Raw genomic sequence first — 19,325 nt, forward strand, 5'->3', positions numbered from 1 at the left:
AATGTTGTAGAGGAATCATCAGACACGGTTAGATTTGATGACATTTAATATTCTTCCTACCCTGAGTTTTAATGAAATGATCTAGCCAACCTCTTCATTTTACAAATAAGGAAATGAAGGTCTCAAGCTGGATAGTGACTTGCTCAAGATTGCAGAGTATATCTCTGGAAAGTCCTAGAAGGTCCAGGACTCCCAATCCCAGTTCTGCGGTTTTTCCACCTCCATCAGACCTCACTTTTTAGGGGCTGATCCTCTCCCTACAAGGTATTTCCTGTCTTCTCACCTGCTGTTCATTTGCTCACCACCAGGGAATGAGTGCCCAGAGCTACAGCCTCCTGTCCATGGGAAAATCGAGCCCTTGCAAGCCAAGTATTCCTTCAAAGACCAAGTACTCATCAGCTGTGACACAGGCTACAAAGTGCTAAAGGTACAGAGCCCTGAGTCTCCATATACCCCATGGGGAAGATGGGCTTCCAGAACTCCTCAGAGTCCTGGCGTGGTATTTCCTAGCTTCCCCATAAACTACTAAAATATTCCAGAAGTTCAAGTTTTCTGAAAATCCAAATCATGTGTCCCAAGCTAGCTCTCACTTTCGGGAGTAGCAGAAGGCCTTCTATCAGTGGATAGTCTGGCCTGAGTTTCAGAAAATATGAACTGATGCAGCCCTACAACCCAGACTAACAACCTTAACAAAGTTCACCAGGGTTGTCTGGTGGAAACTGGCAAGGAAAGCAAAGAGTTGTTGTTTTTCTTGTTTTTGTTTTTGAATTGTTTTTAATTGTGGAAAATATGTATGTAACAAGATATTTGACATTTCAATAATCTTCATTTGTACTGAAGCAAAGGGTTTAAAGATGACAGATGGACACTGCCCACTCTCACTCGAAAACAGCAGTTCTCCTAAACCTTCATCTAAGGTACAATTAAAAAAAATAAAACAGTGATTCTCTTAGGAATTACTTGGTTAGCTTTAAAAAAAAAAAATGTCCAGGCCTCATCTCAAATCAGTTAAAGCAGAATCTTTGGGGCTGGAGACCAAGTAATGGTTTTTCTTTTATGTTCCCTACACAAGTCTAATTAATGCACAGAAAGAGAAGCTAAAGGGCCACTGCCCTAAGTAATGGTTCTGAAAGTATGATCCTTGGATCAACAGCATCAGTGTCACCTGGGACCTTGCTAGAAATGCAGATTCTTGGGCCTCACACCAGACTGACTGAATCTGAAAGTCTGGGGGTGGTCCCAGCAATCTGTGTTTTAACAAGCCCGGCAGGCGATGTGTGGCACTCCCTCAACTTTGAGAACCACTGCTCTGAAAAAGGAGTCAAGTGCCCATGTTTCCCTTCAGAGACGATTGTCCAACCGCCTTCTTGTACGGCTCCTCCCTTTCTTCAGAGTGTGAGAGGGGACTGTGAATTCAGTGTCTATTTTCTCTGATCTTCAAGCTTGACCTTGGAGGTCCCTGGGAGGAAAATCCTGGTAGAGGACAGCCAGGTTTGGCATTCAAGGTGAATTCTCTGAGAAACAACTGCCTGACCCCACCTCCACTTCCTTCTTCTCACAACTTCTTCGTGTTTCTTCCCAGGATAATGTGGAGATGGACACTTTCCAGATCGAGTGTCTGAAGGATGGGTCATGGAGTGACAAGATTCCCACCTGTAAAGGTAAGAAAATCAAATAGGTTGGTTATAAGAATAATGAGTTCTCCAGCAATGGTGGAACTTGACCAGATACCAAGCAAGGAAGAGAACTTGGCAAGAGTACTTTCAGGTGCTCGCTCTGGCTGGCCATCCAGAAGTTTTTGTAGTCCCAGCTCAGTATTTCCTAGCTTCCTCACAAGCCAACTAAAATGTTTCAGAAATTTCAGGAACAGAACTGCAATAGACATGTAAGGGTTGCACCAAAAAGCTCCTGATGCCCTTTTCAGTAGTAAGACTTTAGGATTCCAAACAAAACTTCATGTGGGCCCCAGCTTACTTTAGAAACACTGATTTTACCTCTGCCTGCTGATAGGTTGCCAAACTTGCTTAGGGAACGACATGCTGACCTGTTTGAAACTCTCATTGTTGTTGTTGTGTGCCGTCAGAGCAATTCCGACTCATAGCGACCCTATAGGACTAAGCAGATCTGCCCCATAGGGCTTCCAAGGAGCAGCTGATGGATTCAAACTACCGACCTTTTAATTAGCAGCCTGAGCTTTTAACCACCTCACCACCAGGGCCCCTGTTTGAAACTCGCTCCAACAATTGCTCATTCAGGAAACCATTTTGCCACTGGTGCCCAGAACTGAGTGACATTGCCAGTCTCTACATGGCCATCAACCACAGACACTAAATCTTCTGGGACAGCTCAAGATTTAACACTGGGCGAGAAGGGCTGTGGGGTCTCCGCCGTGCACCTGTGTGAGGCAGAGGACGCAGCTCTGCCTTGGGTCTTGGGACCCAGAGTTCTTGTCTCAGTCCTGTCTGTGACCACAGGCAAGATTCTTTACCTCGACTATGAAATAAAGGGTTTTTGGACTAGTTCTAATATTCTACAATATATGTCAGTGATTTTATAATATTATGTTGTTGTTGTTAGGTGCCGTCGAGTTGGTTCCGACTCATAAGAAACCTATGTACAACAGAATGAAACATTACCTGGTCCTGCACCATCCTCACAATCATTGTTATGCTTGAGCCCATTGTTGCAGCCACTGTGTCAATCCATCTTGTTGAGGGTCTTCCTCTTTTTCACTGACCCTCTGCTTATAATATTATAGTCCATATAAATCATCTATATGTCTGCAAAACCAAAAGCAAACCCGTTGCCGTCAAGTTGATTCCAACTCATAGGACAGAGTAGAACTGCCCCATAGGGTTTCCAGGGAGCAGCTGGTGGATTTGAACTGCTGACTTTTTGGTTAGCAGCCAAGGTCTTAACCACTATGCAACCAGGACTCCAACATGTCTACAGAGTCTGTATAAATTTATAAAAATACAAATTTCTAGCCTCCTTAGACCCATCCAGGTGATTTCAATGCAAGACTTGTAAGGACCACAATTTTAGAAAACTGATCTATAGCAACAGGGTTAAGAAGAGGCATGGTAACAGCAAAAGCTAGGGAAAGAAGAAAGGTAGGGAGAGAAGGAGGGAAAGAAGAAGAAAGGAAAGGAAAGAAGAGAGAAAGAGAAGGAGGGAAGGAGGAAGAGAGAGATGATTTGCTTTAGAATGGAGAGGTGAGGAGTCAGGGATTAGGGTTGATCCCCCCATCTCATGACTTTTTTGGTAAACTTTGCAGTGGTGCCCTCTTCTTCCTTCTGTGGTTCTGATCCAGTAGGGAGAGAGATCAACCTCAACTGCCCAAGGAGAACACTATCAAGCAGTTGAGGCAAATTCCAGGCAGAACATTAAAGCAGAATGTTCTTAATCTTTTATAGAGGATGATGAGGCTGGAGTTAGGGCCCAGTGTGGGGAAAGGTGGGCTATGTCTGTCTTCATTAGTGTTTCCATAAACATTTGTGGGGTGCCTGTGCAGAGTTCTGTAGGGAATTCAGATGGAGAAGACAAGGTCCCAGCCATCAGGAAGCTCCAATGTCAGCAGAACATCCACATCCTTCAATCCATGGCTGGGTGAAGAAGTGCTATGAATGAGTTCTAAGCAAAGCACTATGCAGGGAAAAGCAAGGAGTCATTTGGAAGAAGAAAGGAAAAAAGGATACGAGTACAGAGGACAGAATATGACTTTGGAGTTGGAAAGTTCTAGATTCAAATCCAGACTCTGCCAGTTGAGTGTCCCTAAGCAATTTATTCAGCCTCTTTTAGCCTGTTTTCTGCCTTCAAGGTTTTGTTGAGAACTAACTAGGTTAATGTATACAACATCCCTGTGGAGCACAAAGAATATAGTCAGAGCTCAACAAAAGTTGGTTCCTACCGTCACTAGGAAGAGGTTTGATTTATGGCACTCACACCTTTGAAAGATAGGAAACTTCAATAATAAATTTTTCCCTGGTAAAAACGCCCTCACATTTTCTTGTGATAGATGAGTTTATAATGTAAGGCACTACCGTATTTTATGGGACTATTTTATGTGCCTTATGTTAATCTATGAAAAAAAAAGAAAAGCCCCATCATTCTGTAGTAAAGAGAAGAGGAGTATTTTCCTCCTTAATATGACCTGGTTCTTACGCAGTAGTCTGGAGTAAAGCTATTAGAATTCTCATTGAGACGTACCCGGCAGCTTTGCTCATTCGCTCATAGGTATTTAAGGAGCCTCTCTCTGTGCGAGGCACTGTGCTAGGTCCTGGCAGAAACGCAAAGACGGAAAAGCCTGAGAGATCCCAGGGACTGTGGGGAAGGAGGCTGGGAAGAGACAAGAAGTGTACAGTGTGGAGTAAAGAAAAGCCCACTGGAGTGGGAGGTAGAAAGGTGGGTTCTTGCCCTGGCTCTGTCCACACCTTACTGTGGTGACCGTGGAGCAGTCCTGCCCCACTCAGAATGCCGTCTGTCAAATGAGGGTTTGGACCAGATGAATGCAAATCTCCCTCCAGGGCAGGATTTTATCATCCTCGTGAGCCAGGATGTATGAATGTGCAAATTCTCAGTACAAATTCCACAATCCCAAACTGTCCTGCCCGCTGGCTCTACCTAACCTGCACACTCTTAATCAATTCTGGTGGAGTGATTTCTGTGTTTCCTGCATGAACTGTTCTGCTTTGCTTGCTGATTTTTCTCATTCTCTTCTCTCTCTCTCTCTCTCTCTGACTCTCTTGGCTTTCTTCCTCTATACCACCTGATCCCTCTTTGATCTTCACCACCGAGGCAGGACCCGAAATCGATTTGGAGAGCGAACTCGAGTCAGAGCAAGTGACAGAGTGAATGACGGGACCCCACACAGTGCAGACATCCAGGAAATGGATCACTCAGAGTCTCCAGGGTCCCCGAGCGCCCCCACCACCCTCACTCCGCAAACACTCCACTCCCCATTTCAGTGCGGAGTATAATGGATGCTGAGCAAGGCAACACAGTCTCAAGCAAATGAAGTTGCTGCGTGTGTGAGAACAAATTCTCCACTTGAGGGGCTATGTTACCCTGAAAAATAATGAAAAGTCAATGGGGGATTTTTTTTTTTTTTTTTTTTTTAGTACTTCTAAGTGGATTGTGCTCTTCTCAAAGGACAAATGTCTTCCAGTCTTAGAGACACTTGTGATGTAATATCGTGTGGCCTTAGGCTGACCAAGGCTTCTAACCCACTCCACACTTCAAGTTTAAATAGGCCAGAATGCCTGTGACTTTCTGACTTTTAGGGTTTCTACTTGTTCTACTTTCCTAATGACCAAGAGTAGGGGAAATTAAAAATGACTCAGAGTGGATTTTTAGAGAATCTGGACATCTGCTCATGCCCAAAAGTACCCCTTCCACCCACACCTAACACAGGGTCTGAAATTCTGTCATCAAAGATAATTTCCTCCAGGGCTCACTAATTTTTCACGTCTTAAAATCCACTGATTAAAAATGTTTTGAAGGCATCACACTTGAAAGCTGTAGTTCTCAGCTACGCTGCTATCAGACATCACTGGGTCACAGAAAGCAAGAAACAAAGGCCTGTGGAGCAGTGGCCAGCGGGTGGGGAATCTCTGCTTCAGCCTGAACACGGTCTAGATGCACACATCAGAGGAGCCCTGCATTCAGTTGTGAATGCCCGGTCTATTTTGGTGATTAAACAGCCACTTGGTGGCAGAATCCTGAAAAAATGGGCAATAAATGAGTTCAGGGACTGAGGTGCCGCCTTAGGTCAGAGCTGCCACTGAGCGTGGAGATGGGGCAGTTACTGAAGATAAGCGTCTGTTGCATAAATGTTTTTAAGCTCACTAAGTAGGACAGACATTTGTACCAGGTACAGTAGAGGGATTCATAACTTAGAGCAGAAGATTTGATACGGACCTAAATAACTATATGACCAGGCTGGCTAAGATACGTGCCATCAGAGAAGGATGAACCAAGGACCCTGGAGGAGGGGGAGAAAGCAGCCCTCTCCACTTAGAAGAATTAGAACAGGCTCCTGAGAAGTGATGTTGGACCCAGGTCCCTAGGGTGGCAGGAACATGGACATGGAGGTGTCCCAGGAAGCAGAGATTGCACAAGCCAAGGCCTGGAACGAGGAAGGCAGCAGGCAAGGATGCAGAACAGCAAGGGGTCTGGTGATGCTGGATCCCAGGTGCACCAAGGCAAGGCGTAGAAATAAGGCTGGGAAGGGGGCTGCAGCCAGATCCCCGGGACCTGAGCGCTGGTGGGGGATGACGGTGGGCCGTCCTCTAGGAGGCCTGGATTGTGACAAAGCACTGCTCGGGTCAAGACAGACGTGTCTGAAGGAAAATCCGTATCAGCAAGAGATGACAGTGGGGAAGGAGTGCGGGTGATATAGCCTATCCCAGACAATGATGAGAAAGGGAGACCATGGAAATGGGGAAGGGAAGGACATTTTGATTCCAGAGTGTGCTAGTGACTACAAAAAGCATTAAAGAGAAGGATGGAGCCCTTCCTGAAGCAAAGAAGATTAACTGAGGAGGCAGGGTCTGGATATAGGATCTTTGAATGGGCCAGACAGAGCTGCTCAAGGCCCCTTGGAAAGGGAAATTGCCTCCAAGTCTCAGAGATTCGTGGCTCTTTGCAGGTCACTGTAGACCTGGGAAGAAAGTGCACCCCTTCCTCACTCAGTGTAACTTTTCCATTATTTCTCATCTTCCCTCTAACCGAAAAGTTGGCGATTCAGATCCACACAGAGGTCCCTTGGAAGAAAGGCCTGGCAATCTACTTCCAAAAGTTCACAGCCATTGAAAACCCTATAGATCACAGTTCTACTCTGAAACCCATGGGGTTGCCACGAGTCGGAATCAACTTGACGGCAACTGATTCAGTTTGGCTTGTATCTGGTTGTAGGACCAGCTCCTCAGCAGGCGAAGTTACTTCTCTAGAGTGATGGGAAATCAGGCGTTCTACCCAGAAAACAGCTCCTGGCCAGAGCCGGGACATAGCAGGCTCTCAGTGCCTTCACCATCTAGCCATGTCTGGGCCAACCCTGGGTTTCCTCCACTAGGAATGAGGTAGTTAGGTCTTGAGGGTACTTCAGGCAAATGAACTGCTGGACCCAAGTTCAGGAAAACAAGAGACAGTCCTGCCAAGAGTAATAGCTATACCTAAGTGCCAATTAATAACATTTCCCAAAAGAAGAGGAAAAATCTGCCGTGAGTGCCAGCAGGAAAATATATTTAAAGCTGTTTATTATCACCTCTTGTTATTCTAGTATTGACCCTCACACTCTCAGCTTACAGCGTGTAAGTGTGTCTCTACTTTTCACTGTTCAAAATAAATGAGAATGATTTGTCCAGAGGGAATGGGGGCCAGGACAAAACATTAACCACTTTTCTTGGCCTGTGTCTTCCTTGTGGATAGAAGGTACCTGCATTTATCCCACCCTTCTTCATCCCTCTCCTCTCCCCTGAAGGGTCTGGGAAACATCTATATTCTAAGTTAGCAAATTCTGTTCAATCGCACAGAGGAATTTGGGTTATAAAACCACATTGTCTGAATAGCATCTCAAGGGTAAGTTGTCACCTCTCTGTTCCCAGGTTAAATTCAGGAGGAGGAGGAACTCTGGAAATTCTACCAGGGCTTTGGAACGCTGTCCTCTGAAATTATCAGATCAGCAACTCATGTCCACCAATAAGCAGCTAATATCAAGTATACCAAAAAACAAATAAAAAACCAAACCCGTTGCCAGTGGGTGGATTCTGACTCATAACGACCCTATAGGACAGAGTAGAACTGCCCCATAGGGTTTGCAAGGCTGTGATCTTTATGGCAGCAGGCTGTCACATCTTTCTTCGGTGGAGCAGTTTGTGGGTTCGAACTACCAACCTTTCAGTCAGCAGCCAAGCACTTAACCACTGCACCACCAGGGCTCCTTAATATCAAATGTAGGCCATTTTAACAGCCTATGCCAGAGTGAAAGAATCATAAAGAAATCCTAGAATTATACTGAGTACAGGCCATTTTGGAGCCCTGGTGGCACAGTGGTTAAGAGCTTGGCTGCTAACTAAAAGGTCGGCAGTTCGAATTTACCAGCCGCTCCTTGGAAACCCTATGAGTCAGAATTGACTTGACAGCAACGAGTTTGGGTTTTTTGTTTGTTTGGTTTTTGTTTTTGTTTTTGTTTTTATAGGTTGTTTTAACTGGAAAACGGATCCCTGAGGACTGTCAGTTAGGTTAACTAAAAGAGCACCGAGTTAGGTCAGGAAGCCGGAGTTCTAGTCCTCAGTCCGACAGTGACTCGCTGTGTGGCCTTAGGTCAGTCAGTCTCCTCTCTGGGCTCATCAACAAAATAGGATATTCTAGGTTGCCTGCCTCCATGTTCTTTCCAACAGTGAAAGTCTGGAATTTCTCTGTGATTCTTTGACTCTGTTACATCTAAGATGGAGCTTTCCTTAACAATGAATGCCATACCCAAAGGAGGTGCCTAAGGAGCCACTAGCAAATTGAGCGCTCAGCCTCTGACCTGGCAGACTCACACTGGACTCAGTAGGGGACTGATGAACACCCGCTAAGACCACCTCTGAGGAGAAGACATCTTTGGTCTTGCCCTAGTGGGGCTACAGTCAGCCCAAAGCTCCTGCAGCCACCAAGTGGAGGAAATGAGCAGGTGAAGACCAGAAGTCGGTCCACCCCAGCCCCACCTCGTGCCTTCTGTAGCCTACTGAGCAGCCCGCGGAGGGCTGACGGGGCGAGCTGTGTAATCATGCAGGAGCTGGTTTTTCTGTTTGTTTGGTTTTGGCTTTTTTGTGCCGAGCTCCACTGTGAGCACATTAACCACTCTTACTCAGCGTGTGGTTGGGCCTGGAAGAACTGAAGATTCTCTGGTTCTTGTCAGCCGGAATTTCTTCACTGAATCATGGGCTTCATGCGTGGGCAGAAGAGGCTGAGAAGATTGCACAATAGAACTGGAAGTGGAGGAAAGGGGTTGTGGTGGGGAAGCGACGGGGGTCTGCTTAAATCTCAGCAGACCTGCCCCTGCCCGAGAGTTGACATCAGGCCAGGTGAGTTAACCACACGAGCAGTACCGTAGTGAGTGTGAGAGACCCCAAAAGCACATACATACGAGACAGCCCCACCAGATGGTCCCAAGAGAAAGACTGAAGGGTATATCAAGGGGTCTCACTCTTCTTTTCTCTCAGTTGCAGACTGCAGAGCCCCAACACAGCTGGAACATGGGCTGGTCACCTTCTCCACCAGGAACAACCTCACCACATACAAATCTGAGATTAGGTATTCCTGCCAGCACCCCTATTACAAGATGCTCAACAATATCACAGGTGAGTCCTTCATGCTAACCTATCCCACGCCCACCTCATGACCCTGGGCCTCAGAGTCAAGCTGGGGTCTGAAACAACTCTGAAAGGAATAACTGGTCCTCATTGTGTTATTGCACCTATTAAGAGATGCAGAAACTGAGGCTCGGGCCCCAAAACCAGGCTTTTTTTTTTTTTTTTTTAATCTAGCACTGATTGTATTGAGTCTAGACCTTGTTGGTGGGAACATAAAGGGCTCTACAGGCAAAACTAAGGGAAGAAAAGAGGACTCTAAAGGAAGCCTGGGATCTCCTAAGTTAACTACATGTCGCCTGAGGCTGAGCTGAGGCCCAGAGTAGCATCTGAGCAGACCAGGCCCATTCAGAAGGCCTGGTGGAATCCTTCCCTCACAGACCTGCTCCCTGATGCGCACAGGGGTTCTGGTGGGGTGGGGACCAGTGAGGTGCAGATCCGCTGTCTCACCAGGCTGGGCCAGTAAATCCCCTGACCCAGATTCCAGCACAGCTGCAGCTGTCCCCATCCAGGCCTCATCCACGCCACCTGGCAGGGAGACCCCTGACAACCCCAGGGCTGGACAGCAGCATGCGGGCCAGAGGGCAAAGGGCCAGCAATACCCAGTCTGTTGGCCTCAGTGGGTGTTTGGGAAGAGTCGGGAAGAAAAACACTTGGAGAAACACACGCCCCACCTCTCCCTGCCTCAGGCCCACAACCCCAAAAGTTAGGCCACACAGCACCCAGACCCCCAACACTCACTCTGTCACTTACAGCAGAGAAGGAGCCTTCAGGGAGATTAGAGGGCCCATCAGTTCTTCCTCTGCCACATTCCGTTACCTTCGAGTCGATTCCGATTCATAGTGACCACACAGGACAGAGTAGAACGGCTCCATAGGGTTTCCAAGGAGCGGCTGGTGGATTTGAACTGCTGACCTTTTGGTTAGCAGCCATAGCTCTTAACCACTGCACCACCAGGGCCCCTCTGCCACATATGTGGTAAGAAAATTCTTCTACTTTTCTCTAGACCTCCAAGTCATTGCTTATCAAAAAGGGGACAGTGATAGAGCACATAGAGCTATTTTGAGGCTTAAATGAACTAGGGAACACAACAGTGGCTTATTAAAGAGTGTTAAGTGGAGAAGGGCAGGGAGGCAACTGCTGCACAGATGCCTGGATGACTAGTCACCAAGAGGTGCTGCCAGGGGCTGGGCAGTGTGGGGAGGGGAAGGGGGCAACCCTCAGATGGGCGGTTTTGTGTGCAGAGCCTCGGGCACCACGCTAAAGAGTTTCATGTTTATTTCTGAGGGCAATGGAGAGCCACTGGAGGTTTTGGCAGAGGAGGACACAGTCAGATTTCCATCTTAGAAAGACCCTGCTGGTTGCTAGGCAGAGAACTGGCTCAGAGAGGCCATCTGGAATGTTCCAATGATCCACAACAGAGGAATTATAACTCAGCTCTACCTCCCCATGTGCTATAAATCAATCATTTTCTCTCTCTTTCTCCATGTTTTTTCGCTCTCCCAGGTATATACACCTGTTCAGCCCAAGGCACCTGGATGAACGAAATACTGGGGAGAAAGCTGCCCACCTGCCTGCCAGGTACCTCGCCCTCCAAGTCCTATGCTTCATGGTCTCCCATCCAAGGCCCTGGGGCCCCAGGACTCTCTGGCTGTTGATGGGGGGTGGGGAGCACTGCTTTGGTGATTTTTTTAAGAGCTATCTTCAGAGAGTCAAAGTTCAGAGAAGCCCAGCCTCAGACCTTCTCCAACCAACCAGTCTCAATATTCAGCCTGTTCTATCAAGCCAAGGCCTCCTGGCTCCTTTCTTTCCAGTTCTGCTCCCTTCCCACCAAGGTTGTCATCCAACACAGTTCGTGTGGGCACCTACTGTGTGCCAGGAAAACCAAGAAAGAGGACATCATGTCCTCAAGCACTGACCATGCTATAGAGGAGACAACATAAAACAAATAAGACAGAGCACGAAGTTCTTTCCAAAAGCAATGTGTTCAAGTCTTTCTGATTGCAGCTTTCTCTGTGGCTCACCCATTGGCCCCACTGTAAAACGGAATGAGAATGTTGTGGTAACAGGAAGTGTCGCTGTGCAAAGAGACTCCGGGGAGATTTTGTGGCTATCTGCTTTAGCATTAAGAGTATGAACGGCTTACACCGCAATCACACTGCATCCATACATTTATATCTACCCATTAGAAAATTGCAGCCTCAAAATGCACACCGCAGAGTTAAACAAATAGCCCACAAAAAATAAATTTAATATTCACAGCGCAGTAATTTACACTTAAAAAAACAAAAACAAAACAAGAATAGCAGTGATTGAAAGATACAACCATTCAAGACAGCACTGAGGAGCACAGATATCTAAGTGTCCTTCCAGATTCTGTCTGTCTGCACATTTGCATGAACAGCAGGAGCTTTGCAGCGTGGTTAGGTGTGGGGTGATATTTGTATTTTACTCAATCAGAGTGTTGGATAAACTGAGATATTGAGGTAGTGTGTTATTTTAATGGTACATTATAGCAACCTTTGATAATTCACTCAGTAGACTTCTTGTTGTGACATCAGACATTAAAACGAAAGGCTACGCAGTTGTAGACCATCAATCATTAAGAACTGAAGAAAGTATTAGGATTTGGGAGTAGGTTCTTCACCCTCACAGGTACTATCAGATCCCACAAAGAAGGAAACAACTTACATGGGGAGCCCCTGGGTGGTGTTAACATGCTCAGCTGCTAACGGAAGGGTTGGAGGTTCAAGTCCATCCAGAGGCACCTCAGAAGAAAAACCTGCTGTTCTACTTCTGAAAAATCAGCCATTGAAAACCCTGTGGAGCACAGTTCTACTCTGACACCCATGGGGTTGCCACGAGTCAGGGTCGACTCAACGGCAACTGATAACTATACATGATTGCACAGGAGTAGAGGGTTGAGAAACAATTAGGGTGACTTCACATAAGACGTCTTCATGCCTAAGCAGGAACTCCTCAGGAGGTGGAGCAGGGGAAAGGCCATCCCACCCATACTCGGTTGATCCCCCTCATCTCAGTTAGGCTTAGCCAGGAGCATGTCCAAGCAGTATAGATGGTGAAGCCTCAGAGAAAATGGGGAATGGGGAGTTGAGGCATACTGAAGAGGATAGGTCTGGCTAAAGGCATTCAAATTCCCATTTTGCTAAAATACTATGTGGGCCAAAAAAAAAAAAAACAGCACCGCGGGGGGATTCCATTCTGGCCTGAAATGTTGCGATCTCTGAAGGGGAAGATGTACCAGGTTGGGAGGTCTGGGTCCTACTCCCGCTGCTGGCACTTCCTGTCATCTTTGATAAGTAATGTCACCTCTCTGGGGCTGGGATTCACACCTCAGACATGAGTGAGCAAGCCAAGGTGACTCATGGTATTTTATGACGCTTAATGATCATCGTCCTCTATATTTGTACAAAGCATCTTGGATACAGTGACTCATGAAATTCTTTAACATCTGTGTATTAGGCAGAACATTGGGCCAAGCCAGAGATTTCTAAATTCTCTCCTCCTAAACACCAAAACTGAACTTGAGTGGAAATAGCCATTTCATCTAGCATCATAATGGCCATCCTTCCAAGGGTCCTTCTAAGCAAATATTATTTGTCCCCTTATTTTACAGATGTGAACACTAAGGGTCAGGGAGGTGTAGTGATTTGTTCAAGGCTACCCCAGGACGTTAGGAGCAAAGCAGGAAGGTGAACCCAAGACTTTTGATATCAACACAAGCAATGCTGAGCAACTTATTTCAAATATTATGATAGCCATTCTTTGACTCTGAACATGCTTTATGCCATGCTCATGAACCCATAATCCTAGGATATCACATATTTGTTCTAAGGGCCCTCCCTGAGTACCCCCTGTATTCTAGAGCCCAAATCTGGCTTCAGCATGGACAAAGCTATAACATGCCTAGAAGATTCCTTTATCCCAGGAAAGGCTGAGTAAGAATGGCAGCAGCCAATGATTGTACCATTTAAATGAGTTCTCCGAATGACTCGTTGCATCATTCAACCCCTTGAAATGACAAAAGTACATCAAAAACTTTAGTGGAGAGAATGAAGGCTAGGGTCAAAGAGACGAGTTCCAGTTCTGACTCTTCCACTTATGACTGTGAGTAAATCATTTGCCTTCTGTGAAACTGTTGCTCCATCTGTAAATTATCTGCTCGCTAAGGTTCCTCTAGCTCTGACACGCTGAGATCTGGAATGTGTCCCTGGCATTTTGGTGAAAGGAAGGCACTATTCGGCACTGGCATCGTCAGGACCACAGACTCAAGCCACGGGCCTGTTCCTCACCCCATGAGAGCCTTTCAGCACTAAATGAGTTGCTTTGCAGAACCAACCACAGTTCTTCCTTGAGATGTTGCCTTGTAGACAGCTGCTTGTAATTGGGAAGTCAGGCCTGCTCTGAACTCTGAAAGGCCAGGCCACAGAGAATTAGTAAAGGCCAGCTCATATGTGGCCAGAGAAAAATGACAGGGAGCCCCAGAGCTGCATAAAAAGCATTTGGCATCAGGAAGAAGAACATCTGAAAGGCATTAGGTGGCTGAAAGTTGCCATGAAAACTCAAATGCCCCTTGGTCTATAAATGATTACTGAGATCATTCAGGGCCAAGGAGTGTAGCCTGACTCTTTGCAACCAGGACGAGGCCCACATTCATACCAGACTTACTTCCCAGACCCAAGCACCCTGCCTGGGAAGGGTCCATGTGAGCTTGTTCTTAGCCAGTGGGGGCCGGTGCTGAAGACCCTTCGCTCATGAGCCAGACGCATTTGGCTGCAGAAGGCTGGTGGTGCATGTGCGTGCTCAGGGTGCGACTTGGTGGAATGAAGTTTGCTCAGAATTTTCTCCTTCCCCTGAAGGTACTACAGGGCTCCTGGGTGCAATGATGGGTGGCCCAGAGCAGGGCCCATGCATCATTGCTCATAGATTATGCCACCTTTCCCGAGCCTTCAATCTTAGGGCCTTAATCCCGTAGTGGCCAAGGGTCATCAATTCATAGCATGAGTTCCTTAGGCCAGAAAAGGTTTGAGGGCCAATGATCATGACCTTGTCATGAGGTAGCATGGGACATAGAACAAGACATTGGTCTTAGAATCTGGTGAAGCTCCTGCCACTTAACCTACTGGAGTCCCTGGGTGGTGCAGCTAACATACTTGGCTACTAACTGAAAGGTTGGCAGTTCCAGTCCACCCAAAGGCACTTCAGTGATCTACTTCTGAAAAATCAGCCATTGAAAACCCTATAGAGCACAGTTCTACTCTGACACACATGAGATTGTCATGAGTCAGAATGGACTCCATGACAACTGTTTGTTTTTGTCTTGGTTTGTTTTGTTTCAACTCAACCTACTAGCCAGTAACCTTGGGCTAGTCATTTAACCTCCAGAAAGTTTTACCCACCTATAAAATGGAGGTCAGGAGGAAATGAGAAAAGTTTTCGAAGCTTAGATATGAGGAAATAGAAGTGCTTTTCTGTAGAGAAGAGAGTAGACTTGTTCTAAGTGCCCTCAGAAAACAGAACCAGGACCATGGGTGGGTGTTACGGGAACGTCATTTTCCTTATCATGAAGAACTTTCTTAAAGTCAGAGCTGTCACTCAACGGAACCGTGCAAAGTAAAAATCAAAGGGATTTGAAATTTGAAGAACCCTTGGAGATCATCTTGACCAGCTGCTTTATTTCACAGATCAAAATCTGAAATCCAGAGAGGAAAAGTGACTCACTCAGAGTCAGACAGAGAAAAGCCAGGTCAAGGCCTCAGGAATCTTGGCTTCTATTCCAGTGTTTACTGTGACCTGCTAGACAGTCTTTTAAGTTCCTTCCATCTCTCAAATTCCATGATCTACAGTTTCTGGATGTTTTCTAAGTCTGCACAAAGTGGACCACCTCTGGGAAAGGAAGGGAAGAAGTGACCACAGCTAGAGATTGTTGTTGTTGTGTTCGGTCGAGTCAATTCCAACTCATAGCCACCCTATAGGACAGAGTAGAACTGCCCCATAGGGTTTCCAAGGAACAGCTGGTGGATTTGAACTGCCAACTTTTGCTTAGCAGCTGGAGCTCTTAACCACTTCACCACCAGGGCTCCTTACAGCCAGAGATAGGCCTGGCTAAAAATGGTTCAGACCAAAAATGATCTAGGTCAGATGGTTCAAGACGGAGATGACCCAAGCATGAAATGGTCTGGTCCATGGATTGTCTGACTACAGATGGGCCAGACTAGTCTAAGAGAGACTTCACAAAAAATGACCCCAGGCAGAGCTCTCCCAGGCTGAAGTGGCCCAGGCAGGGTAGTGTCCCATGGTGGCATAATCTATAGTGGGTGAGATGTGAATTTCCCATAGGCTATTTATCTATGGCTGATCTGACCAGTTTCTGTCTCTCCTCCCCACCCCTCCTTCTGCTTACAGCATGTGGTCAGCCCTCCCGCTCTCTGCCAAACCTGGTCAAACGGATCATCGGGGGCCGGAATGCTGAGCCTGGCCTCTTCCCCTGGCAGGCCCTGATAGTGGTGGAGGACACCTCCAGGGTGCCAAACGACAAGTGGTTTGGGAGTGGTGCCCTGCTGTCCGAATCCTGGATCCTCACAGCAGCCCACGTGCTGCGCTCCCAGCGCAGAGACAACACTGTGACCCCCGTCTCCAAGGAGCACGTCACCGTCTACCTGGGCCTACATGATGTGCGGGACAAGTCGGGGGCTTTCAACAGCTCAGCAGCCCGTGTGGTGCTCCACCCAGACTTCAACATCCAGAACTACAACCATGATATAGCTCTGGTGCAGCTGCAGGAGCCTGTACCCCTGGGGCCCCAAGTCATGCCTATCTGCCTGCCGAGGCCTGAGCCCGAGGGCCCGGCACCCCACATGCTGGGCCTGGTGGCTGGCTGGGGCATCTCCAATCCTAACGTGACGGTGGATGAGATCATCAGCAGCGGCACACGTACCTTGTCAGATGTTCTGCAGTACGTCAAGTTACCCGTGGTGCCACATGCCGAGTGCAAAACCAGTTATGAGTCCCGCTCAGGCAACTACAGTGTCACGGAGAACATGTTCTGTGCCGGTTACTATGAGGGCGGCAAGGACACGTGCCTTGGGGATAGTGGCGGGGCCTTCATCATCCTCGATGACTTAACCAAGCGCTGGGTGGCCCAAGGCCTGGTGTCCTGGGGGGGGCCTGAAGAATGTGGCAGCAAACAGGTCTACGGGGTCTACACCAAGGTCTCCAACTATGTGGACTGGGTGTGGGAGCAGATGGGCTCCCCGCAGGGTCTTGGGGAGCTCCAGGTGGAACGGTGAGCTAACTTCTGTCCACAGGGCCTGCCGGCCCTGCCCCAGTCCCAAGTGAGGCTGCACCGCACACTCCCAACAGCACATTCCATGTTACTCACCAGACCAAAGGGAATGGAACAAACTGGCCCCACGGGGCTCCCATCCTCCCAAGACAGCCCCCAGAGCCCCTGAGAGACAGCAGTGTGGTATAGGAGGAAGGCTCTGGACAAGAGGCCTGGGTATGTGACCCTAGGCAAGTCCCTCTCCCCTCTGGGCCTCACTCTGCCCACCAATACAATGAAGGGATTAGACCAGCCGACCTCTGGACCAGTTCCAGCACTCCTCTCCAGGCCATGCCTGACCCCGGTGGCTTTTACTCACTCCTAATCACTTATCAAATCCATTGGTCCCACTGTTGATGTAACTGATGCTTGGACCTGATTATTAGAAAATGTGTCCTCATGTTGAGCCAAACTCCATGCCCATATATTTCCTAGCTCTGCCTTCTGGGCCTCCATCATGTCTAGTCCCTCTTCTAGGAGAAAACCGGTCCCGTATTGAGAGACAGGGGACATACCCTCGGAGTCCCTGCTTCTCCTAGCTTAATGGCTTAGAGCACTTTCATCCCTGGGGTTTCTTTCCCAAAATCTTCTTGCAGTCCAAGCCTTATCCCTTATGTACCCCATTAGAGAAATTTTAAAGGACAAAGAGAAAGCTAGGAAGGTTTGTGGGGACCAGGGATAGTGGTGGAAGTCTCCCCAAGCCCCTTCAGTTGCTGCTGTCAACTCAGAACACTCCATTTGCACCCATATGTCACTCTTAAATACCAGCTGACAACATTGAGAGCCAACACCTGCTGCCTCAGACAAGCATGAAGCAGTCTTTATGCCTTGAAATGTATTCTCTGAAAAGGCTACCTAAACCCCAGCCCAAACGTGGGACTCAACTGATTGTTTGGAAAAACAGAAGCCCCACACTGGGCCCCACTGTGCTTCTGGGCAGGAAAACAAAAGAAAGGGTGGACTGAGGACATTGGGAGTCACAGGAATCCTGCCAGACCATCCAGCACTCCAAGGCCCAAGCTCTGCAAAGAATCCACCCAGCACAGATGTTCAGAGGGATCCACTCCTCCAGTTTCCCAGGGGCCCAAGGTCAAGGGAAGAAGAGTCTCAACCTTGAAAGGCAGTGAAAAGAGACAAAGAGCCAAAAGTCCTAGGTTGTGGCCCCACCTCTGCCCCTACGGGCTGTATAGTCTTCGACTTTACCACTCTGGGCCTCAGCTTCCCCATCTGTAAAAGAAGGCATGAGATTCCTCGGAGGGTCCTTCCAGCTCCACCATTCAGTGTCTCCCTGGGAACCTCTCCTTGGCCCTCACAGCACTGATTATCCTCCTTCTCCCTGGAGATCTCTTCCCTGAGGATTCTTCATCAGAGAAAGAGCTCAGCCAGAGATGCCCTGAGGAGAGATTCCAAGAGAACAGTCGAGAAATGTTCACTTTTCCAATCAGTTCATCAATGCACACTCCTGTCTAGGATTGGCACATGTAGAGGATGCTGTATTTTGTATACTTTCTATCACTGCTCTGTAAGGTGCTTCTGCACTCTGTTACTCCTGTCAAGGGTCTAAAGTGGAAATAAACCCTCTGTGGATAACCAACAGCCTTGGTTTGGGGTTATTGTATTCATTTGTACCTTTTCAAGAAAAGCTGTCCCTTCATTAAGCCAACATCTCCCCATAATGGGAAAAGTACAACTTTTGGCAACTAGACGTCATCCAAGAAAGAGTGATGAGGAAAGGAGTTTAATTACTGAGATGTCTATTTCTCAGAGGCTGCATTGTTCCTTCATTTACATGCCTGCCATTTGAGTCCTGGACTTCACGAACCTCAAACCAGCATGAAAGACCAGGTCCTGTGTGTATAAGTCTTACACCAGCAAAAGGTCCTAAAAGAAGTAGAGATTTAAGTATTATGGGAATTTAAAGAAAAGGAGAGATTTCACACAGCTGGAAGGGATACGAATACCTTTGCAGAGAGGTTTCAGGGAATGTGCTGGGAGATAAGAAACTAGGTATATATTTTATAAAGATATAAAAGCAGGAAAGTGTTCTATGATTGGAGTAGCTGAATGAGAACAGTGGCGTTCTATGACTGGAGTAGCTGAATGAGAACAGAGGCGTTCTATGATTGGAGTAGCTGAATGAGAACAGTGGGAGTAGGGGATAGTGAAAGAGTCCTGAAAGCCATCATATGTTTGGACTCTGCCGTGTCTCTAGTGATTCTTTAACTTTGGAGCCTATCAGAATCTCCTGGGCCTCATCCGTTGGAAAGTCTGAACCAACAACCTGAGGGTGGGCTGTGGTGTGTAAAGTGGAAGGGAAGGGGCTGAAGCTGGGAGAACAGTTGGGAGGCTACTGCAATAGTCCTGGCAAGAGATGGTGAAGACCCACCAGATCTAGGCTGCAACAGTGCGGACAGAAAAGGCAGAAGGGGAGTTTTCAAACATTTAAGTGGTACATTCAGCAAGGAGCCGTGCTGGCGCAATGGTTAAGTGTTTGGCTGCTAAGTGAAAAGTTGATGGTGTGATCCCATACAGCGGCTCCATGGGAGAAAGACCTGATGATCTGCTCCCATAAAGACTGCAGCCTAGAAAACCCTACGGGGCAGTTCTACTCTGTCAGATGGGTTGCT

At 47.5% G+C, this 19,325-nt stretch overlaps 1 protein-coding gene across 2 annotated transcripts in view; it reads left to right on the plus strand.

Moving 5' to 3' along the window:
* Positions 1–17,201, plus strand: part of MASP1 (MBL associated serine protease 1) — a 58,529-nt gene extending 41,328 nt beyond the window's left edge. The window contains exons 7-11 of one of the 2 annotated variants that reach the window (XM_004382242.1): positions 309–427; positions 1,583–1,661; positions 9,207–9,344; positions 10,860–10,934; positions 15,780–17,201. In XM_004382242.1, coding sequence (XP_004382299.1) covers positions 309–427; positions 1,583–1,661; positions 9,207–9,344; positions 10,860–10,934; positions 15,780–16,663 — 1,295 coding nt within the window. In that variant the 3' untranslated portion in view covers positions 16,664–17,201. The remainder of the gene's footprint in view (positions 1–308; positions 428–1,582; positions 1,662–9,206; positions 9,345–10,859; positions 10,935–15,779) is intronic. The other variant, XM_012557258.1, reaches the window with a different exon arrangement.
* Positions 17,202–19,325: the final 2,124 nt, after the last annotated feature.

Source organism: Trichechus manatus, unplaced genomic scaffold, assembly GCF_000243295.1.
Source record: "Trichechus manatus latirostris isolate Lorelei unplaced genomic scaffold, TriManLat1.0 scaffold00092, whole genome shotgun sequence".
Lineage (NCBI taxonomy): Eukaryota > Metazoa > Chordata > Mammalia > Sirenia > Trichechidae > Trichechus > Trichechus manatus.